Raw genomic sequence first — 27,978 nt, forward strand, 5'->3', positions numbered from 1 at the left:
TTTAGATTATTTATAGATACTGTTACATGTAGGTCTAGATTATTTATAGATGCTGTTACATGAAGGTCTAGAATATTTATAGATGCTGTTACATGTAGATTTAGATTATTTATACTGTTACATACTAGATTATGTATAGATGCTGTTACATGTAGGTCTAGATTATTTATAGATGCTGTTACATGCAGGTTTAGATTATTTATAGATGCTGTTGCATGTAGGTCTAGATTATTTATAGATGCTGTTACATGTAGGTCTAGATTATTTATAGATGCTGTTAAATGAAGGTCTAGATTATTTATAGATGCTGTTACATGAAGGTCTAGATTATTTATAGATGCTGTTGCATGTATGAAGGTCTAGATTATTTATAGATGCTGTTACATGTAGGTTTAGATTATTTATAGATGCTGTTACATGTAGGTTTAGATTATTTATAGATGCTGTTACATGTAGGTTTAGATTATTTATAGATGCTGTTACATGAAGGTCTAGATTATTTATAGATACTGTTACATGAAGGTCTAGATTATTTATAGATACTGTTACATGTAGCTCTAGATTATTTATAGATGCTGTTACATGAAGGTCTAGATTATTTATAGATACTGTTACATGTAGGTCTAGATTATTTATAGATGCTGTTACATGAAGGTCTAGATTATTTATAGATACTGTTACATGTAGGTCTATATTATTTATAGATGCTGTTACATGAAGGTCTAGATTATTTATAGATACTGTTTCATGTAGGTCTAGATTATGTATAGATACTGTTACATGTCGGTCTAGATTATTGATTGATACTGTTACATGTAGGTCTAGATTCATGCTCATCTTTGAGCATAAATTAGCAATGATACAGGAAAACGGCTTCCCCTTTGTTATAACACTATTGATATGGTAGGGAATTCTTGATTGTCAGTACAGTCTGCCATTTTTAAGGTAGTCGGTTTCAATTAACCAGATGTTCAAAGATGATGAAACAATAATTCAGTAGGCCATTTGCCGTATTCAGCTGGTGTCCAAATTATTCAGGAAGTCTCACATGAGTTGTAAATGAGTCCAGTTGGGAAGGAGACCCAGTAGCGACAGACATAAACATACATGTTTACATGATGCCAGCACACCTTGCTGAAGCAGAGATATGGGAACATTTATGTGATTATAATTATTTTTTGTTATTTTGATTCATCATAATTGTGTGGATGAATGTCTAGTCTCTCTAGACAGATGGGTGGTTTGTAGTGAAGAGAGGCTGAATCTGCTGTTTATCCACTTGCGCCCCTAGAAGTAACAAATAAAGTAAACTAGCTAGCTAGCGCACATGAGATTTGGTTCAGGGTTCCAAGATTACATTGACATGAATTAATATTTTATTACGTTGGAACAGTAAAGACACTTGTTGTGTAAAGTTTGCTGAACTGATATGTCCAACTAATTGCTATGTAATTTTCAACTCTACTAAGTAATCAATGGTAGGGAAGATAAAATGCAGGGAATTACCATAACACCTGGATGCAGGAACCCGGCACAGATTAACATTCAGGAAAAGGAGTTGAAAAGACTGTGGTTTCAATATGAGCCAATTCACCACCATAAGGTGTCCAGGACACCGTGTGTATGTAATGATCAATGAACATTATATTAGAGAAACAGATGCATGCTGGGAATTGTATTTCTACTAGCATGGTATTGACATGATTTAATGATTGGATTGTAAGATTATCTATTCTTAGTGAGTTTTAAGAAAAGAGAAGACTAGATAGATATATTATTAGGAAGTGGTAAGTGAACTCATATCATGGTATATCTGTTGTGTCATGAGTGTGTACATTTGCACATGTGTGTATGTCCCTGTGTGTGTATGTGTGGTAGATTAGGAGAGCTCAGGACAGATGAGTTATTTATAGACACCATGTCCTCTCATCATGGTTCGTGTGGTCAGATGGAGTAGCGTGAGGAATGTGTACCTAAGGGGGTGGAGTCCCACGTTGGGATGCATGAGCTAGAAACAGACGCGTTGCCATCTTCTCGCTCCCTTCATGTGGACTAACCTACTGAACACAAACTGGTTGAATCAATGTCATTCCAACAATAACCATTGAGGTGATGATGTTGAATCAATGTGGAAAACTGATCAGATTTGATTCATCAATGTAAAGGGATGTTGGAATGTTAGCCTTTTTTTTCAACACAACTTTTAAGCAAAATCCAAATGACATGGTAAAGTGTTTTGGGGAATTCACGTTGAATTCACGTAATGGGACAATTCTATCAAATGTAGATCAAAACTAGACGTCTGTGCCCAGTAGGAACACGGTTAACATGGTTAACTCCATACCAATGAAGATCAGAGATCACTTATTGCAACAAACCAGACCACCACCAAGGAAAATGTAACACACACAGGAAGTTGTCATACCTAGCTGAATTCTAGAGACGATTTGTAATAATATGCACTAAAGTACAGCTGTAGGATTTTAATTGGATCACCCTGTTGCATGAGAACTTTCCTGTAATGCAGCTAAAGTTAAACTTCTAGTGTATTTGAGGCTTAAAACGTTTGTAATTTGCAATTAAAAATCTCTGACTTGATTCTCTCTTGTGAATCAAGTGAGAATATAAAAATATTTAAAAAATATAAAAATGTCCATTAATTACAATCCACATAATAATTCACATTTCCCTTTGCTGCAGGACTATTTTCAAATTCAAATTAAGATCCCACATCTGTATGATGCTGAACTCTCTGGCATGAGTGTTGCTCACGTCTCAAGTCATGAACTACCACGATGATATGTTTCCTTTGGAAATCTTTTATCCCCTCATTGGACAACCCAAAGATCGATATCAGTGAGACTTCTTTTCGTGATGTGTGTTCCAATCCAATATGGCTAATGTAGATAGCGAATGGAAAGAGGCCTGTAAAATGTGATACATTTGATGTTGGTGACAGAGAAGAGCTGACCCCTGATATAATTTGGGGTGCCTTTCAAGGCGTACATTAGGGGAATGATAATCTCATACTCTGCACTATTTTAGGAAAAAAACAAACATAAATCTTTACAAGGTAAAGAAGTTAATACAATTTCAAAACTTAAGCACAAATACAATCTTTTACTTTTGAAGAGAGCCCAAAACTACAGGTACAATTTAAATCAAGTAAACTACTAAATGGCAAATAAATCTGGTAAACATCTCACAGCTCTCACAAAACAAATACATGCTAAACTAGTTATACTTTTAAAAGATACAGATACAAAAGTGGTCATTAGAAATAAACAATGCGATTAATTACCATTTTAAAAGCTTCTGTGAACATGTTTATAAATAAGAATCAAACAACAATTGGATGGATCGCATATCCTTCTTAGACTCATCAACTCTGAAGCAATTACCAAAACACAAAAAAAATGATCACTAAAAACAGAGATTACACAATAATAAATATTAGATACTGTTAAAACATTCAAAAGGAGAAAGGCACCAGGAATGGATGGCTTTCCAATGGAATTCTATTCTACATTTTGGGACAAAGTATCCCCACTATTTACACAAATGACAACACACATGTCACTCAATTCAGAACTTCCTAGTTCCATGTATCAAACAGTTATTTCAGTTATATTAAAACCAGGAAAATCTGGAGAGTCCCCTGCTGATTACAGACCCATACATGTAATAAATTGTGACAATAAAATGACAACAAAACTTAATAAGCAATAGAATGGCAAAACGTATTATCAGACGTGCTACATGTCCATCAAACAGGGCTTATTAAAAATAGACACTTAGATTCATCAATAATGGCTGTTGATGCCGAAACGCTTTTAACCATCTTGAATGGCTTTTTCTATTGAAAACTTTGGAAGCCCTCAACTTTTGAGCTGAAATAATACATTTAATAAAACCATTGTATAAATGTCCTAAAGCAAAAGTATACACAAATAATACATTATCTGATTGTTTTAGAAAGGGGCACAAAACAGGGATGTCCCATCTCACCCTCCTGTTAGCACAGGCAATTGAACCACTTGTAGAAAGAATTAGACAGGAACCAAATGTAACAGGTATCAATCAGTGTTGGTAAACATGAATATAAACTAAACTTATTTGTAGATTATCTACTTATATACCTGACCAATATTGAACACTCAATGCCCCCTTAGCTAAAATCAATATTTTCAGAATACTCTAAAATCTCAGGATATCAAATTAAAGTGGGGAAAATGAAATAATACGAAAAAGAATAGCTCACAATCTACAGCAATCATTTTAAGTGGACTACCAAAAATAATACATATTTAGGATGCTTAACTCATAAGAGCCCTGTCTAAGCGGGGGAGGGAGGGGGTTCAACTAATCTACATTAAATTGTTGATGAAGGTCATACCAAGGATCATTTTGCTATTTGATAATGAATTTTAAGACGCTTTGAAGCATAAAAAACAAAAAACAATTAGCCCATACAAACACATTGAATAACAGATTCACTACACGGAAAAACAGATAGTCCCAAACAATCTAAAGGAAGTTTGTTCTAAAGTGTCTGTCCTCTATCTGAGAGATATAAGAATGATCAGGAAACATATACATATTTTTTTATTGGTACTTAACGCATTATTTTTGGCACTAAACTTTCTCCGTATGTATATACCTCCATTCATTTTTCAACTGGTACCGGGGGACCTTCAGACAAGTCTGGTGAGGCCTGTGGGTGTCCTAGAGCAAGATAACCAATGTTTTTCTACCTGTTGTTACATCACAGACTTATTCTAAAATGCATTCATTTAAAAATAAAATCTACACAATACCTCATTATGACAAAGCATAAACAGGTTTTTTGAAAATGTTGCAAATGTATTTAAAAGAAAAAAACAGAAATACCTTATTTACATAAGTATTAGACCCTTTGCTATAAGACTCGAAATTGAGCTCAGGTTTATCCTGTTTCCATTGATCATCCTTGAGATGTTTCTGCAACTTGATTGGGGACCACCTTTGGTAAATTCAATTGATTGGACATATATAGACACCTGTCTATGAAAAGGTTCTAAAAGGCTTCTTTTTATGGAGAAAATGTTCTACCTGGAATGAGGGTTCTTCTAAACTGCAAGGACAAGCTGAGGAATCCTTTATTGTTCTAGATCCTTTTTTCTAAAAGTGTGAGTTGAAAGAGCCCATCTTGTCTGATTCATTACTACTCCAACTTCCCTGTCCTCATTGTTTACATCTGGGTTGGCTATACAACCCACACGTCTCTTCAATGCAACGGCCAAGTGTTGCTTTTCTTCAGCACTTGGCTTGCAGGCCTGCTTTGATTGTTTCAGAATGTCGTGCGTCTTTATCCCGCCTCACATCCGAGGGAAAAGCATTACAGCGCATGCTTTAAGGACGGATTAGACAGGTAGAGAAGGAGAAAGAGGAGGGCACCAAGGATTTCACTCGCTGCTTACAATTAAGCTGAACGTGGAGCCCACAGTCCAGCCTGCAGGTTGGTCACTTCAGGTCTACACACATGCTTGGATGAGTTGTCTTCAGTGACTGTGGATACCATTCTTAGTCTTCCATGGGCATTGCTGATTAATTAATTGTATTTCGATTGGATGCTGAGAAGGTGCTGCTGGCTTTCTTCTTGAGATCTACTCCCGCAGAGCCTCCAGATTTCTACATTCCCTTATTTAAGGGGCAAAGGGGGGACCTTCATACGTTTGTGGATCTTCACTGAATCTCCAAGATGGATAGACCGTGAATTTCCCTTCCTTTCTTTGACTCTATCCTTGCAGCCCATGGCTGACTGAGTAGTGACTCTTTAGTACGCCACCTTCCATTCCACATTACAGACAACAACTACAGGTAAGCTAAATGTAAAGGTTTTTAATTGAATATGAAAGGTTTGAAACATTTTCTTGAAGCGCTCCAGAATGTTTCTCTTCAAACCTTCTACATTCTACTTTTTCCGTGCTGTATTTATTATAGAGGCAGTTGCTGTCATGGATTTTTGAAGGTATGATTGAAAGTTTGCATCTCACAGTATTATGCTACAGTATTGTTGAGTAGAATTTCCTCTTCACAGTATTATGCAACAGTATTGTTGAGTAGAATTTCCTCATCACAGTATTATGCAACATTATTGTTGAGTAGAATTTCCTCATCACAGTATTATGCAACAGTATTGTTGAGTAGAATTTCCTCATCACAGCATTATGCTACAGTATTGTTGAGTAGAATTTCCTCATCACAGTATTATGCAACAGTATTGTTGAGTAGAATTTCCTCATCACAGTATTATGCAACAGTATTGTTATGCTCATCACAGTATTATGCTAACAGTATTGTTGAGTGAATTTCCTCATCACAGCATTAACAGTATTGTTGAAAATGCATCACAGTATTATGCAACGTCAGTGAACTTGTCAGTATTGTTGAGTCATTTCCTCATCACATGTATTGTCATGCTTATTGTTGTTGTCCCCTGACGCAAAAAGGGAAAATGCTCCCGTCTGTGACTTGTCTATCATTCTTCATGTATTGTCATTTGACCTTTGGTAATCAGAGGTCATTCCTTTCTGGTGAGAGAGCTGAGACACTCTCCCCTTTGACCTCATCTGCACCAACCCAGCCAGGTGGCCTTGAGAACCATCCAGCTCAATGAGATGTACCCTATCTAATGAGACACATAATGACATTAGCAAATCGTATGTGCCCTGGATCCTGATTCAAGTGCTTCACAATTGCTACAGTCAGGCTTCAGTTGACTGTAGCGATATATTGTTTAGGCTTTGAAAAGCTTTTGGTACTGATGCACCATAGAGCAGATAGGCAGTATGGATGACTCTTGGTGAGGGGGCCATTTCTTGCCAAAGAGCTGTGTGAATAATTGTGTTTTTTAAATATGTGATTTCATTTGTATGTATTGTGAGTCTGTATTTCTGAATCTGTGAATCAAACAGTAATCCCTTGCTCAAGACGGTCTAATCGCAGCTTGGCACACCTTGACAGTTCCTGGGTCACCCCTGAGAGGTTATGTAACTAAACCACTGGTGTGCTTGACAGGCTAATTTTGTCAGCCTTAACAGGCTTATGTCCGGGCACTGTGTGTCAGACAGCCTCTGATTGATTTGCCAGTCACAACCTATTAACTGCCTCGCCGTCACGTCTTTGGTTCTGTGGATGTAAACAGTAATACAGCAATACAAGCAGTTACTCCAGTTACAGATTCACTCAAGGTGGTTTTAGAAACAGGGAGTTTCGCCAAAACTCCATTTTCCTCTCAATCCGAGAGATATTTTGCCAGTGGGTACAGAGCTGTTCATTTTTAGGACAGTGTAAGAGTGTAGCAGGGGGACCCAGCAGAAAGCTCCATCTCAGGAAATGGACGGTATTGACAGTGTGTGTTAGTGTAAATATGAAACAATACGGGACACGGTGACAACACACGGATGTACCAGAATGGCGGGGGGAACAAAGTTACGCAACAGCACACAAGGTTATACACACCAAGAGATGTGATTTAAATGATGCTAGGAGTAGGGACGGTCGGGGACTTTTAAGTTGAAGAGCTTTTAATAAGCCAGACCACAACAAAGCTGGGAGACTTGTTGCTGTGGTGACGTGATGAGGCGATTAGGTAGAGAGATGGAGGGAGGAGTGTGAGGAGTGTGAGATGGGGGCATGACCTGAAAAGGAAGACTTCCATCTCAGAGGAATAAGATTACGAAGAAGCTCCATTCACTGGAAAATCACTGCATCCTCAGACTGACCCAGATCAGAGGGCAGAGATAACAGAGGTTAAGTTTAAGTCCGTTGCTGTCGACAGACACTGGACACACACACATACTGTACTAACACACAAGTCATGGTGGGCTCCTGAGGGGCGCAACAGTCTAAGGCACTGCGTCTCAGTGCAAGAGGCGTCACTACAGTCCCTAGTTTGAATCCAGGCTGCATCATATCCGGCCGTGAACCCTTTCACTAATAAGAGGTGGAGTCCCATAGGGCGGTGCCCAATTGGCCCTGCATTGTCCGAGTTTGGCCGGGGTAGGCCGTCATTGTAAATAAGAAATTCTTCTTAACTGACTTGCCTAGTTAAGTAAAAAATAAAATAATAATAACTGGTGTACGTTGAAGCCTAAATATCAGGTATCAAGCCCCAAGGTACACTCTTAGAAAAGAAGGTGGCACACTTTGAATTGTCCCAATAGGTGAATCCTCTAAAAATAACTCTTTGTTTCAAGTGGAGCCTTTTCACTAATACGAGGGGCTACGTCAGTAGTATTCAAAGTCGGGGAAATGGGGTCACCCTCACAAATTAATACAACAAATAAGAGTACAGATCATTGTTTTGACAATATACAAATTATTTGGAAAAATATAATTAGAATGATTTACATACTCACATCTCCCATGTCTCTCTGTCTACCCACTCGTTCAGTCTCCTCTCCCTCATACATCTTTGTGATAGTATGAATACAGTATCATTCTGTTTGCCATCAGTTCCCGAGACATTATTTTAGATGGACAAGAAGCCACATCAAACTCTTATGGTGTGCTGCATCAGTGACCTTTACACTGGAGCAAATATGGTAATACCTGTCGACACAGCTAGGCATTATGGGTCAAGGAGGAGTAAATGAATAAACCTCCCATCTATCTCTCTCTCTCTCTCTCTAGTGCCAACACAATGCAGAGGCAAGTGGAGGTCAGAATGCATGAAAGCCATTTGGAGCCCATCGTGGAGCCTCCTCAGCCTATGTGTTGGGGAATATGCAGCAAAATCATGAATAACTTGGTCCTTTTCCTCACCATCCTTGGTAAGTTAGTCTGTCCTATAGATGTGTCTGCTTGTTACTGTCTTGGTAAGTTAGCCTGTCGTATAGATGTTACTGTCTTGGTAAGTTAGCCAGTCGTTTAGAGGTGACTGATTGTTACTGTCTTGGTAAGTTATTCTGTCATATAGATGTTACTGTCTTGGTAAGTTAGCCTGTTGTTTAGAGGTGACTGGTTGTTACTGTCTTGGTAAGTTAGCCTGTTGTTTAGAGGTGGCTGGTTGTTACTGTCTTGGTAAGTTAGCCTGTTGTATAGATGTTACTGTCTTGGTAAGTTAGCCTGTTGTATAGATGTTACTGTTTTGGTAAGTTAGCCTGTTGTATAGATGTAACTGTCTAAGTTAGCCTGTTTGGTATGTTACTGTCTTGGTAAGTTAGCCAGTTGTTTAGAGGTGACGATTGTTACTGTCTTGTAAGTTAAGTTAGATGTTCTGTCTTGGTAAGTTATGTTGTATAGATGTTACTGTCTTGTAAGTTAGCCTGTTGTATAGATGTTACTGTCTTGGTAAGTTAGCCTGTTGTTTAGTCTTGGTGACTGGTTGTTACTGTCTGTCTCTGTTGTTACTGTCTTGGTAAGTTAGCCTGTTGTTTAGATGGGTCTGGTTGTTACTGTCTTGGTAAGTTAGCCTGTTGTTTAGATGTGTCTTGTTACTGTCTTAAGTTAGCCTGTTGTTTAGATGTGTCTGGTTGTTACTGTCTTGGTGTTAGCCTGTTGTTTAGATGTGTCTGGTTGTTACTGTCTTGGTAAGTTAGCCTGTTGTTTAGATGTTACTGTCTTTAAGTTAGCCTGTTGTTTAGATGTGCCTGGTTGTTATAAGTTAGCCTGTTGTTTAGATGTGTCTGTTGTTACTGTCTTGGTAAGTTAGCCTGTTGTTTAGATGTGTTGGTTGTTACTGTCTTGGTAAGTTAACCTGTTGTTTAGATGTGTCCTGTCTTGGTAAGTTAGCCTGTTGTTTAGATGTGTCTGGTTGTTACTGTCTTGGTAAGTTAGCCTGTTGTTTAGAGGTGTCTGGTTGTTACTGTCTTGGTAAGTTAGCCTGTTGTTTAGATGTGTCTGGTTGTTACTGTCTTGGTAAGTTAGCCTGTTGTTTAGATGTGTCTGGTTGTTACTGTCTTGGTAAGTTAGCCTGTTGTTTAGATGTTACTGTCTGTTGTTTAGATGTGGTAAGTTAGCCTGTTGTTTAGATGTGTCTGGTTGTTACTGTCTTGGTAAGTTAGCCTGTTGTTTAGATGTGTCTATAGTTAGCCTGTTGTTACTGTCTTGGTAAGTTAGCCTGTTGTTTAGATGTGTCTGGTTGTTACTGTCTTGTAAGTAAGTTAACCTGTTGTTTAGATGTGTCTGGTTGTTACTGTCTTGGTAAGTTAGCCTGTTGTTTAGATGTGTCTGGTTGTTACTGTCTTGTTAACTTAGCCTGTTGTTTAGATGGGTCTGGTTGTTACTGTCTTGGTAAGTTAGCCTGTTGTTTAGATGTGTCTGGTTGTTACTGTCTTGTTAAGTTAACCTGTTGTTTAGATGTGTCTGGTTGTTACTGTCTTGTTAAGTTAACCTGTTGTTTAGATGTGTCTGGTTGTTACTGTCTTGGTAAGTTAGCCTGTTGTTTAGATGTGTCTGGTTGTTACTGTCTTGGTAAGTTAGCCTGTTGTTTAGATGTGTCTGGTTGTTACTGTCTTGGTAAGTTAGCCTGTTGTTTAGATGTCTGTGTTACTTTCAGTCAGTAGTTTTTGAAACTAATACTAATGAGCCGAAATGGGTTCCTGAAAATTGTGCGCAATTGTGTTCTATGTCATCTATTTTGTATGTTGAATTACCAAAAGCAAGTTTTATTTGTATTTTTGTTTTTGCAACTCACATTTTATGTTACAAATTCAAATTCGTACAATATGTTACAAATTAGTAAGATCCCGGATTGAATCTTTAACAATGAAAAGTGTTGGATTTGATATAATTTAGTTTTGATATAATTTAGTTTTTCTGCACTTAGTCACCTCCCATCCCTCACAGTGCATAAGGTTGCCTAAAACTTGTGGGTGAAAGTGTAGTGAGAGCCGAGGTAGAGCTTGTTGTGTTCAGGGTATAAACACTAGCTGATGTGTATGAATACAAATAGCCCGGTGTGTGGTTCTAAATCATGCAACAGAAAACCAATGAGAGGTCCAGTTGATATGACTGTGGGTTCTCTCTCTGTGTTCTAGGTGTGATCACAGGCTCTGTTTCTGGAATACTACTGCGTCCCCATGTCGCCGCTCCCCCTGATGTGGTCATGGTCATCTCGTTCCCAGGAGACATCCTGATGAGGATGCTGAAGATGCTCATCCTGCCTCTGATCATCTCCAGTCTCATCACAGGTGGGAGACCAGAACCCTGCCATCATATGTATTTATCATGGATCCCAATTAGTTCCTGCCATTAGGCAACAGCTACTCTTCCTGGGATTTATTATAGATCCCCATTAGTTCTTCCTGGGTTTATTATGGATCCCCATTAGTTCCTGCCATGGCAACAGCTACTCTTCCTGGGATCCCCATTAGTTCCTGCCAAGGCAACAGCTACTCTTTGGATCCCCATTAGTTCCTGCCAAGGCAGCAGCTACTCTTCCTGGGTGTTTATTATGGATCCCCATTAGTTCCTGCCAAGGCAGCAGCTACTCTTCCTGGGATTTATTATGGATCCCCATTGTTCCTGCCAAGGCAGCAGCTACTCTTCCTGGGATTTATTATGGATCCCCATTAGTTCAAGGCAGCAGCTACTCTTCCTGGGGTTTATTATAGATCCCCATTAGTTCCTGCCAAGGCAGCAGCTACTCTTCCTGGGATTTATTATGGATCCCCATTAGTTCCTGCCAAGGCAGCAGCTACTCTTCCTGGGTTTATTATGGATCCCCATTAGTTCCTGCCAAGGCAGCAGCTACTCTTCCTGGTGTTTATTATGGATCCCCATTAGTTCCTGCCAAGGCAGCAGCTACTCTTCCTGGTGTTTATTATAGATCCCCATTAGTTCCTGCCAAGGCAGCAGCTACTCTTCCTGGGTCTATTTGGATCCCCATTAGTTCCTGCCAAGGCAACAGCTCTCTTCCTGGGTTTATTATGGATCCCCATTATTCCTGCCAAGGTTCCTGTTTATTATGGATCCCCATTAAGGCAGCAGCTACTCTTCCTGGGGTTTATTATGGATCCCCTTGCCAAGGCAGCAGCTACTCTTCCTGGTGTTTATTATGGATCCCCATTAGTTCCTGCCAAGGCAGCAGCTACTCTTCCTGGGTTTATTATGGATCCCCAGTTCCTGCCAAGGCAGCAGCTACTCTTCCTGGGGTTTATTATGATCCCCATTAGGCAAGGCACAGCTACTCTTCCTTCTTCCTGCCAAGGCAGCAGGTTTATTATGGATCCCCATTAGTTTGCCAATGGCATCTTCCTGGGGTTTATTATGGATCCCCAGTTCCTGCCAAGGCAGCAGCTACAGCAGCAAGGCAGCAGCTCTTCCTGGGTTTATTATGGATCCCCATTAGTTATATGGATCCCCATTAGTTCCTGCCAAGGCAGCAGCTACTCTTCCTGGGGTTTTATTATTAGTTCCTGCCAAGGCCCATTAGTTCCTGCCAAGGCAGCAGCTACTCTTCCTGGGGTTTATTATGGATCCCCATTAGTTCCTGCCAAGGCAGCAGCTACTCTTCCTGGGGTTTATTATGGATCCCCATTAGTTGGCAGCTACTCTTCCTGGGGTTTATTATGGATCCCCATTAGTTCCTGCCAAGGCAACAGCTACTCTTCCTGGGGTTTATTATAGATCATTAGTTCCTGCCAAGGGCAGCTACTCTTCCTTTATTATGGATCCCCATTAGTTCCTGCCAAGGCAGCAGCTACTCTTCCTGCCAAGGCAGCAGGGGTTTATTATGGATCCCCATTAGTTCCTGCCAAGGCAGCAGCTACTCTTCCTGGGGTTTATTATGGATCCCCATTAGTTCCTGCCAAGGCAGCAGCTACTCTTCCTGGGGTTTATTATGGATCCCCATTAGTTCCTGCCAAGGCAGCAGCTACTCTTCCTGGGTTTATTATAGATCCCCATTAGTTCCTGCCAAGGCAGCAGCTACTCTTCCTGGGTTTATTATGGATCCCCATTAGTTCCTTACTCTTCCTGGTGTTTATTATGGATCCCCATTAGTTCCTGCCAAGGCAGCAGCTACTCTTCCTGGGTTTATTATGGATCCCCATTAGTTCCTGCCAAGGCAGCAGCTACTCTTCCTGGTGTTTATTATAGATCCCCATTAGTTCCTGCCAAGGCAGCAGCTACTCTTTTCTGGGTGTTTATGGATCCCCATTAGTTCCTGCCAAGTTCTTCCTGGGGTTTATTATGGATCCCCATTAGTTCCTGCCAAGGCAGCAGCTACTCTTCCTGGGTTTATTATGGATCCCCATTAGTTCCTGCCAAGGCAGCAGCTACTCTTCCTGGGGTTTATTATGGATCCCCAACTGCCAAGGCAGCAGCTATTCTTCCTGGGGTTTATTATGGATCCCCATTAGTTCCTGCCAAGGCAGCAGCTACTCTTCCTGGGGTTTATTATAGATCCCCATTAGTTCCTGCCAAGGCAGCAGCTACTCTTCCAGGGTTTCAGCCATTCTTCTGGCAGCTATTCTTCCTTTATTATGGATCCCCATTAGTTCCTGCCAAGGCAGCAGCTACTCTTCCTGGGGTTATTATAGATCCCCATTATTCCAAGGCAGCAGCTACTCTTCCTGGTGTTTATTATGGATCCCCATTAGTTCCTGCCAAAAATTCTTCCTGGTGTTTATTATGGATCCCCAGTTCCTGCCAAGGCAGCAACTCTTCCTGGGGTTATTATGGATCCCCACAGGCAACAGCTACTCTTCCTGGGTTTATTATAGATCCCCATTAGTTCCTATACTCTTTCTGGTGTTTATTATGGATCCCCATTAGTTCCTGTCCAAACAACAGGACAAAATAGTCCAGGAGAATAAATACACGAATAACCCACACCATCAAACATAGAATAACAAAAACAAGCCCGCACATATACCCAGCAGGCCTAGTGCCCTTAAATAACCTACAAACAAACCCTAATACAAAACAGGTGTACCCAATTACCCAATAACCAAAAACAAACAGAAAGGGAATCGATGGCAGCCCATAGGCCGGCGACGACGACCGCCGAGCACCGCCCGAACAGGAAGAGGCACCATCCTCGGCGAGGTTCGTGACAGTACCCCCTGACGCGCGGCTCCCGCAGCGCGCCGACCCCAGCCTCGAGGACGACCTGGAGGACGAGGAGGCAACAGCTACTCTTCACTGGGGATTATTATAGTTTAGTTTTCATTAGTTCCTGCATTACTGCCAAGGCAACAGTCTATTCTTCCTGGGGTTTATTATGGCGCTGCCAAGGGCGATCCGGGTGGAGGCGGTGGAAAGCCCTCAAGAGGAAAGGATCTAAAATGTCCCTCCCCGGTACCCAGCACCTCTCCTCCGGACCGTACCCCTCCCAGTCCACGAGGTACTGCAGGCCCCTCACCCGGCGTCTCGAGTCCAGAATAGCTCGTACTGTGTACGCCGGGGACCCCTCGATGTCCAGAGGGGGTGGAGGGACCTCCGGTACCTCATTGTCTTGTAGGGGACCAGCTACCACCGGCCTGAGGAGAGACACATGAAACGAGGGGTTAATGCGATAATAAGAGGGAAGTTGCAATCTATAACACAACTCGTTTATCCTCCTCAGGACTTTAAATGGCCCCACACACTGCGGCCCCAGCTTCCGGCAGGGCAGGCGGAGGGGCAGGTTTCGGGTCGAGAGCCAGACCCTGTCCCCCGGTGCGAACACCGGGGCCTCACTGCGGTGGCGGTCAGCGTCTCTCTTCTGCCGTTCACTGGCATGCCTGAGAGAATCCTGGACTGCCCACCAGGTCTCTCTAGAGCGCTGTACCCACTCCTCCACCGCAGGAGCCTCGGTCTGACTCTGATGCCACGGAGCCAGGACGGGCTGGTAACCCAGTACGCATTCGAATGGCGACATCTTCGTGGACGAATGCCGAAGAGAGTTCTGGGCCAACTCTGCCCACGGGACGTACCTCGCCCATTCTCCTGGCCGGTCCTGGCAATACGACCTCAGAAACCTACCCACTTCCTGGTTTACTCTCTCCATCTGCCCATTACTTTCGGGGTGATAACCAGAGGTAAGGCTGACCGAGATCCCCAGACGCTCCATAAACACCTTCCAAACCCGGGACGTGAACTGGGGACCCCGATCGGAGACGATATCCTCTGGAACCCCATAGTGCCGGAAGACGTGGGTAAATAGAGCCTCTGCAGTCTATAGGGCCGTAGGGAGACCAGGCAATGGGAGGAGACGGCAGGACTTAGAGAACCAATCCACAACGACCAGAACGGTAGTGTTCCCCTGGGATGGGGGAAGATCAGTAAGGAAATCTACCGAGAGATGGGACCATGGCCGTTGTGGAACCGGGAGGGGCTGTAACTTCCCTCTAGGAAGGTGCCTAGGAGCCTTACTCTGGGCGCATACCGAACAGGAAGAGACATAGAGCCTCACATCCTTAGCTAAGGTGGGCCACCAGTATTTCCCCCTAAGACCCCGCACTGTCCTATCAATCCCCGGATGACCCGCAGACGGTAGTGTGTGGGCCCACCGAATCAATTTATTACGGACACCAAGCGGTACGTAACTTCGACCAGTCGGACACTGTGTAGGCGCAGGTTCAACCCTCAACGCCCGCTCGATGTCCACGTCCACCTCCCACACCACTGGGGCCACCAGCCGAGAGGCCGGAAGGATGGGAGTGGGTTCGATGGACCGGTCCTCGGTATCAGACGAAGCAGACGACACCATTCTGTATACTTCCGGCCCTTCTTTGGACACTGTGTTAACAACCCTCCAGGCAAGCTTCAATGCCATACAACTCTCCTTCCGTGGCCTCCAATTGCTCTTAAATACAAGTAAAACTAAATGCATTCTCTTCAACCGATCGCTACCTGCACCTACCCGCCTGTCCAACATCACTACTCTGGACGGCTCTGACTTAGAATATGCGGACAGCTACAAATACTTAGGTGTCTGGTTGGACTGTAAACTCTCCTTCCAGATCCATATCAAACATCTCCAATCCAAAGTTAAATCTAGAATTGGCTTCCTATTTCGCAACAAAGCATCCTTCACTCATGCTGCCAAACATACCCTTGTATAACTGACCATCTTACCAATCCTCGACTTTGGCGATGTAATTTACAAAATAGCCTCCAATACCCTACTCAACAAATTGGATGCAGTCTATCACAGTGCAATCCGTTTTGTCACCAAAGCCCCATATACTACCCACCATTGCGACCTGTACGCTCTCGTTGGCTGGCCCTCGCTTCATACTCGTCGCCAAACCCACTGGCTCCATGTCATCTACAAGACCCTGCTAGGTAAAGTCCCCCCTTATCTCAGCTCGCTGGTCACCATAGCATCTCCCACCTGTAGCACACGCTCCAGCAGGTATATCTCTCTAGTCACCCCCAAAACCAATTCTTTCTTTGGCCGCCTCTCCTTCCAGTTCTCTGCTGCCAATGACTGGAACGAACTACAAAAATCTCTGAAACTGGAAACACTTATCTCCCTCACTAGCTTTAAGCACCAACTGTCAGAGCATCTTACAGATTACTGCACCTGTACATAGCCCACCTATAATTTAGCCCAAACAACTACCTCTTTCCCAACTGTATTTCATTTATTTATTTATTTTGCTCCTTTGCACCCCATTATTTTTATTTCTACTTTACACATTCTTACATTGCAAAACTACCATTCCAGTGTTTTACTTGCTATATTGTATTTACTTTGCCACCATGGCCTTTTTTGCCTTTACCTCCCTTCTCACCTAATTTGCTCACATTGTATATAGACTTGTTTATACTGTATTATTGACTGTATGTTTGTTTTACTCCATGTGTAACTCTGTGTCGTTGTATCTGTCGAACTGCTTTGCTTTATCTTGGCCAGGTCGCAATTGTAAATGAGAACTTGTTCTCAACTTGCCTACCTGGTTAAATAAAGGTGAAATAAAAATAAATACAAATCATAGAGACGGGACAGCGCGTCGGCCTTAGTGTTGAGGGAGCCTGGTCTGTAAGAGATCGTAAATCTAAAACGTGTAAAAAAACATGGCCCAACTAGCCTGACACGGTGGTCAGTCCAGATGAGAAAAGGATGTTTAGCCCCCTCTAGCCAGTGTCTCCACACCTTCAGGGCTTTTACCATAGCTAATAACTCCCGGTCCCCCACATCATAGTTCCGCTCTGCCGGACCCAGCTTCTTAGAAAAGAAATCGCAGGTGGCGTGCCCGAGGGCTGAGACAGCACGGCTCCAACCCCAGCCTCGGACGCATCCACCTCCACTATGAATGCTAACGAAGGGTCCGGATGCGCTGACACGGGAGCCCCAGTGAACAGTGCCTTCAACTGGTTGAAGGCTCCATCAGCCTCTGCTGACCACCGCAGACGCACCGGCAGTGAGGTAATGGGCGCCGCTACTTAGCCAAAACCCCGGATAAACCTCCGGTAGTAATTGGCAAACCCTAAAAACCGCTGTACCTCCTTTACCGTGGTCGGAGTTGGCCAAATACGCACGGCGTTAACGCGGTCACACTCCATCATCATCCCGAGCTGGAAATGCGATAACCCAGGAAGGAAACGGCTGGTTTGGAGAACACACATTTCTCAGCCTTGACATATAGGTCATGCTCCAGCAGTCGCCCAAGAACCTTGCGCACCAAGGAAACATGCGCGGCGCGTGTGGTAGAATAAATCAAAATGTCATCAATATAGACTACCACACCCTGCCCGTGCAAGTCGCTGAGAATCTCATCTACAAAGGATTGGAAGACGGCTGGAGCATTCTTCAACCCATACGGCATGACGAGGTACTCACAGTGGCCTGATGTGGCACTAAACGCTGTTTTCCACTCGTCTCCTCCCCGAATACGCACCAGATTATACGCGCTCCTGAGGTCCAGTTTGTGAAGAAACGCGCTCCATGGAATGATTCCACTGCCGTAGCGATGAGAGGTAGCGGATAACTAAAACCCACTGTGATCGAATTGAGACCTCGATAATCAATACATGGACGCAGACCTCCCTCCTTTTTCCTCACAAAAAAGAAACTCGAGGAGACGGGTGACATGGAGGGCCGAATGTACCCCTGTCTCAGAGCTTCCGTGACATATGTCTCCATAGCCAGTGTCTCCTCCTGTGACAGTGGGTACACGTGACTCCGGGGAAGTGCAGCGTTCTCCTGGAGGTTTATCACGCAATCCCACCGTCGATGGGGTGGTAATTTGGTCGCTTTCTTCTTACTAAAAGCGATAGCCAAATCGGCATATTCTGGGGAATGCGCACGGTGGAAACCTGGTCTGGACTCTCCACCGTCGTGGCACCGATGGAAACTCCTATACACCTACCTGAACACTCGTCTGACCACCCCTGAAGAGCCGCCTGTTTCCAGGAAATTAGGGGATTGTGAATAGCCAGCCAGGGAACACCCAACACCACCGGAAACCCAGGTGAATCAACAAGGTAGAAACTGATCCTCTCCCTATGATTCCCCTGCGTTACCATGTCCAGCGGAATCGTGGCCTCCCTGACCAGCCCTGACCCTAATGGTCGGCTATCTAAGGAGTGCACGGGGACAGGTGGGTCTATCTGCACTAACGGAATACCCAATTTACAGGCGAGTCCGCGATCTATAAAACTCCCAGCTGCGCCTGAATCGACTAGCGCCTTATGCTGAAGAGAGGGGAAAACGCAGGGGAAAAATTGACAAAAACATGTGACCAACAGGGAGCTCTGGGTGAGTTTGGTGCTTACTCACCTGGGGTGGCCGAGGAGTGTTCCGCCGACCATCTCGACTCCCAGAGGATCTCCTCCAGCACCGGTCCGAAGTGTGTCTATTAGTTCATCCAGGGAGAGAGTTGTGTCCCTGCAAGCTAGCTCCCGGCGGACGTCCTCCCGGAGACTACACCGGTAATGGTCCTTCAGGGCCCTGTCATTCCACCCAGCACCAGCAGCTAGGGTCCTAAACTCCAACGCGAAGTCCTGTGCGCTCCTTGTCTCCTGTCTGAGGTGGAACAGTCGCTCACCCGCCGCTTTACTCTCTGGTGGATGATCGAACACAGCTCGGAAACGGCGGGTGAACTCCAGATAGTTGTCCCGAGCCGAGTCTGGACTGTTCCAGACCGCGTTAGCCCAGTCCAGGGCCCTGCCCGTTAAACAGGAGACGAGGAGGCTCACACTCTCCTCACCCGAGGGAGCCGGACGCACGGTAGCCAGGTAGAGCTCTAGCTGGAGCAAAAATCCCTGGCACCCAGCCGCCGCTCCATCGTACTCCCTCAGGGGGGAGAGACGCAGTGCGCCGGACCCAGAGGACGACGTAGGTGGAGTAGGTGGTGTCGGCAGTGGGGGAGCTGGGGTAGACGTCGGTAAACCACTCCTCTCCCATCGTTCCATCCTCTCCATCATCTGGTCCATCGCGGTGCCAATCCGATGGAGGACTGCTGTGTGATGTTGAAATCGCTCCTCCATAGTGGGGAGAGGGGTGGTCGCTGCTCCTGCTGATTCCATTTGTAAAGGTGCGGGCTTCTGTTACGATCAAATAGGAGTGGTGGGTGAAATCAGGCGCAGAGAGCAGGGTTCAGTCTTTCTTTCAAATTTATTCCCCAGCGCAACAAAACAGTCACGCCAACACACAGGGCGTATATAAGTTGCCAGTCCAAACAACAGGACAAAATAGTCCGGAGAATAAATACACGAATACCTCACACCATCAAACACAGAGTAACAAAAACAAGCCCTTGCACAAATACCCAGCAGGCCTAGTGCCCTTAAATAATCTACAAACAAACCCTAATACAAAACAGGTGTACCCAATTACCCAATAACCAAAAACAAACGGAAAGGGAATCGATGGCAGCTAATAGGCCGGCGACGACGACCGCCGAGCACCGCCCGAACAGGAAGAGGCACCATCCTCGGCGAGGTTCGTGACACAACAGCTATTCTTCCTGGGGTTTATTATAGATCCCCATTAGTTCCTGCCAAAGCAGCAGCTACTCTTCCAGGTGTTTATTATGGATCCCCATTAGTTCCTGCCAAGGCAGCAGCTACTCTTCCTGGGGTTTATTATAGATCCCCCATTAGTTCCTGCCAAGGCAGCAGCTACTCTTCCTGGGGTTTATTATGGATCCCCATTAGTTCCTGCCAAGGCAGCAGCTACTTTTCCAGGTGTTTATTATGGATCCCCATTAGTTCCTGCCAAGGCAGCAGCTACTCTTCCTGGGGTTTATTATAGATCCCCATTAGTTCCTGCCAAGTCAGCAGCTACTCTTCCTGGGGTTTATTATGGATCCCCATTAGTTCCTGCCAAGGCAGCAGCTACTATTCCTGTGGTTTATTATAGATCACCATTAGTTCCTGTCAAGGCAGCAGCTACTCTTCCTGGGGTTTATTATGGATCCCCATTAGTTCCTGCCAAGGCAGCAGCTACTCTTCCTGGGGGTTATTATAGATCCCCATTAGTTCCTGCCAAGGCAGCAGCTACTCTTCCAGGTGTTTATTATGGATCCCCATTAGTTCCTGCCAAGGCAGCAGCTACTCTTCCTGGGGTTATTATGGATCCCCATTAGTTCCTGCCAAGGCAACAGCTACTCTTCCTGGGGTTTATTATAGATCCCCATTAGTTCCTGCCAAGGCAGCAGCTACTCTTCCTGGTGTTTATTATGGATCCCCATTAGTTCTTTATTATGGATCCCCATTTATGAGCTTTCCTCCCCTCAGCAGCCGCCACTGCATTTATCACTAGAGTAACTGGAATGCATATCTTCTGTAGTTTACGTAACCGGTTGTTGAACTGTGGGCCTCTCTCACCTCTCTCCTACTCCAGGACTGGCAGGGTTGGATGCCAAGTCCAGTGGCCGCCTGGGCACCCGAGCCATGGTGTATTACATGTCCACCACAGTCATCGCTGCCGCTCTGGGTGTCATTCTGGTGCTGCTCATCCACCCAGGTAACCCCAAGCTGAAGTCCAACCTCGGGCCTGGCAAGAAGAACGACGACGTCTCCAGTCTGGACGCCTTCTTCGATCTAATTCGAAACCTTTTCCCAGAAAACCTGGTTCAGGCCTGCTTCCAGCAGATCCAGACAGTCACCACAAAAGTCCCCGTACCTACCAACAGGACCAGGGGTCCACCACAGTTTACCATCAAAAGGGCTCTTCAGTACAAGAGTGGGATGAATGTGCTAGGTTGGTACACTTATAGAAAACATGCTCTTAACTGGAATGAATGATTGTCTTAGCAGTCCAGATAATTGATTTGACACTTTTGCCTCCTTTTGAAACTGTAGGTTTGATCGGTTTCTTTGTGGCTTTCGGGATAATCATGGGGAAGATGGGAGAAAAGGCCAAGCTCATGCTGGAGTTTTTTAACGTTCTCAACGAGATCGTCATGAGGATTGTTGGCATGATTATGTGGTAAGTCTTATCCTCTCTAGAGTTATATACCTCTACCCCCCTCTCCTCTAAAATAACAGGCATTCTAGGCAGTCCACTCTAGTCACTGTGGCCAAAGGAGAAAAGTGTTATTTATTACAGGAAATTAGCCCCCAATGTACATGTTTGCCCCAATATTCCCAATTACATACCACTATTGACCTTTCATTAGTTTTACCAAACTGCAAAACTAATCTCACCAAGGTCTCTCCCAGGTATTCCCCTTTCGGTATCGCCTGTCTCATCTGTGGGAAGATCATCTCAATCGATGATCTGGAAATGGTTGCCAGGCAACTGGGAATGTACATGGTGACCGTGATCGTGGGCCTTGTCATCCACGGTGCCATATTTCTACCGCTAATATACTTAGTCATCGTGAAGAAAAATCCCTATGTCTTCTTCATGGGAATCTTTCAGGCCTGGGTCACCGCTATTGGGACAGCATCTAGGTACAAGACCCAAACCTATTCTCTAACCTATTCTCTAACCTATTCTCTAACCTATTCTCTAACCTATTCTCTAACCAACTCTCTAACCCATTCTCTAACCTATTCTCTAACCCATTCTCTAACCTATTCTCTAACCCATTCTCTAACCTATTCTCTAACCTATTCTCTAACCTATTCTCTAACCCATTCTCTAACCTATTCTCTAACCTATTCTCTAACCTATTCTCTAACCTATTCTCTAACCTTTTCTCTAACCTGTTCTCTAACCTATTCTCTAACCTATTCTCTAACCTATTCTCTAACCCATTCTCTAACCCATTCTCTAACCTATTCTCTAACCTATTCTCTAACCTGTTCTCTAACCTATTCTCTAACCTATTCTCTAACCCATTCTCTAACCTATTCTCTAACCTATTCTCTAACCTATTCTCTAACCTATTCTCTAACCTATTCTCTAACCTATTCTCTAACCTATTCTCTAACCTATTCTCTAACCTTTTCTCTAACCTGTTCTCTAACCTATTCTCTAACCTATTCTCTAACCTATTCTCTAACCTGTTCTCTAACCCGTTCTCTAACCCGTTCTCTAACCCGTTCTCTAACCTATTCTCTAACCTATTCTCTAACCCATTCTCTAACCTATTCTCTAACCTATTCTCTAACCTATTCTCTAACCTATTCTCTAACCTATTCTCTAACCTATTCTCTAACCTATTCTCTAACCTATTCTCTAACCTTTCTCTAACCTGTTCTCTAACCTATTCTCTAACCTATTCTCTAACCTATTCTCTAACCTATTCTCTAACCTATTCTCTAACCTATTCTCTAACCTATTCTCTAACCCATTCTCTAACCTATTCTCTAACCTATTCTCTAACCTATTCTCTAACCCATTCTCTAACCTATTCTCTAACCTATTCTCTAACCTATTCTCTAACCTATTCTCTAACCTTTTCTCTAACCTGTTCTCTAACCTATTCTCTAACCTATTCTCTAACCTATTCTCTAACCCATTCTCTAACCCATTCTCTAACCTATTCTCTAACCTATTCTCTAACCTGTTCTCTAACCTATTCTCTAACCTATTCTCTAACCCATTCTCTAACCTATTCTCTAACCTATTCTCTAACCTATTCTCTAACCTATTCTCTAACCTATTCTCTAACCTATTCTCTAACCTATTCTCTAACCTATTCGCTTCTTCTCTGTCACCCTCCCTTTTCCCTCTGTCATACTTATTATTGCCTTTCCCAGAACCCATTCTAGAACCCATTCTAGAACCCATTCTAGAACCCATTCTGAACCCATTCTGCTTGTTTACGATAAGACAGACAAAACAAGATGCCTTGACCTTGCTTGTTTTGTCTCCACTCTACAGATAAACTAAAAACAAGAGTAATGTTATTCGTGGTGCACACAGTGCAAAGTTGCTTTCAAAGATTAAAAACCTCAGCTTAGGTTAGGATAAATAGTTCATTTATATTAAGGACTCTGCATTGCCCAACCTATTTTATAGATTGTATGACAGAGTAGGTTGTGAGCCACAGCCGAAGCTCACACTGAGATGATAACAGCAACAGAGATGCCCTAGAGGGGTGTCCACATTTCACGGATCGTCTGATACCTTCATGCATGACACCAGATTTGTAGAGCTTAGCTACCACAATGTAGTTAGACTCTTGTTGACTAATCTTACTGCTTAAAGTAGGACCCTTTAAAAGTCCCCCTTTGAGGGAACATAATGCTCAATGCATAATATAGATATTATGTCAATTCAGTGTTTAATACCATTCCAAGTCTTGTGGGCGGCAGCGTAGCCTAGTGGTTAGAGCGTTGGACTAGTAACCGGAAGGTTGCAAGTTCAAACCCCCGAGCTGACAAGGTACAAATCTGTCGTTCTGCCCCTGAACAGGCAGTTAACCCACTGGTCCTAGGCCATCATTGAAAATAAGATTTTGTTCTTAACTGACTTGCCTGGTTAAATAAAGGTAAAATATTTAAAAAAGATGTATTAAGTACGAGTTCTGTACCCGTCTCTCAGTGCTGGTACCCTGCCAGTCACATTCCGCTGTCTGGAGGAGAACTTGGGCATCGATAAGCGAGTGACGAGATTCGTGCTCCCCGTGGGCGCCACTATCAACATGGACGGCACTGCGCTTTACGAGGCCGTGGCAGCCATCTTCATCGCCCAGATGAATAACATCGACCTCGACTACGGCCAGATCGTCACTGTCAGGTAGGACACTTCTAATCCTACATGACTAGGGCCCTGTGTTTTGGACTATCATGTCACATGACCTAGGATTTAATCTTTATTTTAAGCCTTTTCCAGACATTAGATTTACACCAAAAATAAAAGCAATTAACTGAGCATGGTGCTGGAAGATGGTGCTGGAGGACGGTGCTGGAGAATGGTGCTGGAGGATGCTGCTGGCCCATCTGACATAATAAGAAAAGGGACCGTTTGTTGAAAACCCTTTAAATAAAGGTTCAAATTCAGGTCATGTGACATGATTGTTCAAAACAAGGTGCCCTATACATGACGTATTGATCTTGACTAAAAAATGTATTCATGTACCTACACTATAAGGTTGAAATTAATGTATGTGTAATTGACTGAGATCTCTCATCCTAACTGTAGCCTGACAGCAACCTTGGCCAGTGTGTAATTGACTGAGATCTCTCATCCTGATTGTAGCCTGACAGCAACCTTGGCCAGTGTGTAATTGACTGAGATCTCTCATCCTGATTGTAGCCTGACAGCAACCTTGGCCAGTGTGTAATTGACTGAGATCTCTCATCCTGACTGTAGCCTGACAGCAACCTTGGCCAGTGTGTAATTGACTGAGATCTCTCATCCTGATTGTAGCCTGACAGCAACCTTGGCCAGTGTGTAATTGACTGAGATCAATCATCCTGATTGTAGCCTGACAGCAACCTTGGCCAGTGTGTAATTGACTGAGATCAATCATCCTGATTGTAGCCTGACAGCAACCTTGGCCAGTGTGTAATTGACTGAGATCAATCATCCTGATTGTAGCCTGACAGCAACCTTGGCCAGTGTGTAATTGACTGAGATCAATCATCCTGATTGTAGCCTGACAGCAACCTTGGCCAGTGTGTAATTGACTGAGATCTCTCATCCTGACTGTAGCCTGACAGCAACCTTGGCCAGTGTGGGAGCGGCCAGTATCCCCAGTGCTGGATTGGTGACCATGCTACTGATCCTAACAGCCGTTGGGTTACCCACCCAAGACATCAGTCTGTTGGTGGCTGTTGACTGGCTGCTGTGAGTACTCAATCTTGCACTTGTACCTGCATTCACACATACAGAGAATGTTTCCACACACACACAATATCTTCTTGTTACCTCAGGATAAAACTCTGGTCTTCCTCAAAATATTGTCCTCAGCTTTGTTCCCCGAGAGATTACCTTCTGCACTTGTCTGTCTCTGTGTCTGCCTCCCCACCCTAAAAAAATACAGGGATCGGTTCCGAACCTCCGTCAACGTGGTTGGGGACTCCTATGGGGCCGGTATCGTTTACCACCTGTCCAAAGACGAGCTCGATGCGTTTGACGCCGCGCAAAAAGTTGATGAATTTGAGTTGACAAAATCCCAATCCTTCTTGGAGAACAACACCAACCAGTGTGTTTACGCTGCAGCCCACAGCACAGTCATGATAGATGATTGCAAGGTACATTTCATCTTTAAGGATATAGAGACGTGCATGTAGACTCCCCCGTAACGGCTGCCTTTCCTTCTCTTGTCATTTGGTATGTCGACAGACATTGATGTCACCTTATACAGTTATTTTGGAGAAAACAATATTTCAAGGTGGAGAAACTAAATAAATATGCTCTTATATTTATTTACTCACTCACTCACTATATGGAAAAGCAGTTTTTGTGATACCTGTGTACTTTTGCTCGACAGTTTACTATCATTCGGATGTTATGTTTTTGACATAATTTTTCTTTTGAAAACATTTTTCCTCACTTTCCTTTTCTTCCTATGTCTTGTAATAACCTGTGACATGAGTGGGATTCTTTTTCTTCATTGGACATGTATTTGTGGCAGCCCTGCTTACATGATTCGATTCACTTTTAGGGCGCATTTTTAAATCAACATTGTCTGGCTAGTGGTACACATGAAGACTGCTATTTCATCATGTTTATCTAAACAGTGGCAGACATATTATGGACCTGTCAAAAATCCTTCTTTCTACTGTAGCTAGCTATGTTTTAGACCAAAAACTCAATGAAAAGTCCATGCTCTTATTTTCAGAGCATTTTACTGATCCATTTGTCATGGATCATTGTTCTATTGCTTTGCTTGCATGGGACAATTACTAATCCCTGTTTTATACTGTAATTTAGTTGTTTTCTTATTCAACATTATTGTCCCGGTAATTCTGTTGGGCAGAGAATCCATAAAATACATGGCCAAGATAGAAAACAAAACTGACTCATCAATGTTTTACAGTCTCCTGTCAGTGAGAAAACACATTTCAATCCATCTTCAGTATCTACTGTCGCTTCAGTATTCAGAGAGGATTCAATCTATCTTCTGTATCTGCTGTCGCTTCAGTATTCAGAGAGGATTCAATCTATCTTCTGTATCTGCTGTCGCTTCAGTATTCAGAGAGGATTCAATCTATCTTCTGTATCTGCTGTCGCTTCAGTATTCAGAGAGGATTCAATCTATCTTCTGTATCTGCTGTCGCTTCAGTACTCAGAGAGGATTCAATCTATCTTCTGTATCTGCTGTCGCTTCAGTATTCAAAGAGGATTCAATCTATCTTCTGTATCTGCTGTCGCTTCAGTACTCAGAGAATATTCTTTCTTTTCTTTTCTTTCTATTGGGACCAAATTTGCGGGAATCCCAGTAAATTCAACCAATTCAACCAAAATTCAACCGACCAACCAAATTCAACCAAAAGGATGGCCTGCAAGTATTACCCCCTTGGTTTCTCTGCTCAAACCCTTTGACAGCTTCAATATGACTGTGCCTTGGTCTTACAGTTAGATGTCCCTGGTAATTGCTTGCAGGTATCCATGGGCAATGGAAACGGCCACCCCAACGGCCACCCCAACACTGCAGATTTCTCTCTTGTTGAGGAGGAACCGTGGAAACGAGAGTAAAGCAGCACCCTGCTCCGACCTCATCCTGACTTCCACAAGCTTCCCTTCCTGACCAAAATAAAGAACGTAACCACACTTAGCCCTGTAATCACAAGCTTTGGTGCATCAGTCTTACTTCCTGTGGTCTGACTATGGTCAGTTCATTGACTATGGGATGAAGCTCCCCTCCCACAAAGACAACGTAGGTACGCATCCACTTGTACCTATCTTAAACCATTAGATTAGGACTTCCAAATGACATTGCTTAAGCTGTGCTGGTGATTTTTAAGGCATTGTTTAGTATAATGGACCCATTCAGGTGGTTGTATTCTGAACCTTACTCGACAGTGCATGTTCTCTGATATACGCAATGCCGCACTTTTGTTGCTGCTCAACCTTTTGGGGAAAAAGCAATCCTTCTGTCTGTTTTATGTATAAAAAATGTAGGGGTTTTGTTAGCGCCAGAGGCAGTTCAGAGAATGTGTGCTTATGAGATGTGGCCTTGCCAGTTGTATACAAGGACCAGTTGAGGAGTGTTATGATGAGAAGCCCCTCCATGGAGAACCCTCCTGTCAGTCACTACTATTCCTATTCCTGACCCTGCACAACCTTATAACAATATGTTCCAGAAACACTTGATGTTCCAGGGGTTGCTAGATATTCAGTGGTGGTCGATTCACTTTTCTTTGGTTTCCAGAGTGGCTTTGACGCTTTCTAAAACCTGCTGCCTTCTAATAGCACTAAGAATAAAATAACTTAAAGAGCCTTGGTAATGCACATTTTCTTAAAAATAAAAAAATTACAAAAATGTCAAGGCAAACACTGAACTATCTCAAAAAGCCCTTGACTTTACTACTGCCTCTTGTTGCAGTCAACCAATAGCAGCAAACAGGTTCTGAAACCGTTAACGTAACAACATCCCGCAGCAAAGGGAAGGAGAATGTTGACCATGTGGCTCCCCTAGTGGCAGAATAAAAACAAGTGTTGGGTGTGTTGAAGGAGCTACAATACCTTTGACTTAGAGGATTAAACTC

The 27,978-nt window shown here is 43.5% G+C and overlaps 1 protein-coding gene across 2 annotated transcripts; it reads left to right on the forward strand.

The window, feature by feature from the left end:
* Positions 1-5,499: 5,499 nt before the first annotated feature.
* LOC124024474 (excitatory amino acid transporter 2-like) lies at positions 5,500-27,898 on the forward strand. 2 transcript variants are annotated; one of them, XM_046338373.1, is made up of 10 exons: positions 5,500-5,859; positions 8,677-8,816; positions 11,025-11,177; positions 20,768-21,127; positions 21,229-21,355; positions 21,589-21,822; positions 23,864-24,058; positions 24,977-25,111; positions 25,308-25,518; positions 26,710-27,898. In XM_046338373.1, exons 2-10 carry the CDS (start codon positions 8,687-8,689, stop codon positions 26,710-26,712), a joined length of 1,548 nt encoding a protein of 515 aa, XP_046194329.1. In that variant the 5' UTR covers positions 5,500-5,859; positions 8,677-8,686; the 3' UTR covers positions 26,713-27,898. The 2 variants fall into 2 exon arrangements, with proteins under 2 accessions (XP_046194329.1, XP_046194328.1); XM_046338372.1 differs by having other exon boundaries at positions 26,873-27,898.
* The last annotated feature ends 80 nt before the right edge of the window (positions 27,899-27,978 follow it).

Source organism: Oncorhynchus gorbuscha, unplaced genomic scaffold (assembly GCF_021184085.1).
Source record: "Oncorhynchus gorbuscha isolate QuinsamMale2020 ecotype Even-year unplaced genomic scaffold, OgorEven_v1.0 Un_scaffold_1869, whole genome shotgun sequence".
In the NCBI taxonomy this organism is placed as follows: domain Eukaryota; kingdom Metazoa; phylum Chordata; class Actinopteri; order Salmoniformes; family Salmonidae; genus Oncorhynchus; species Oncorhynchus gorbuscha.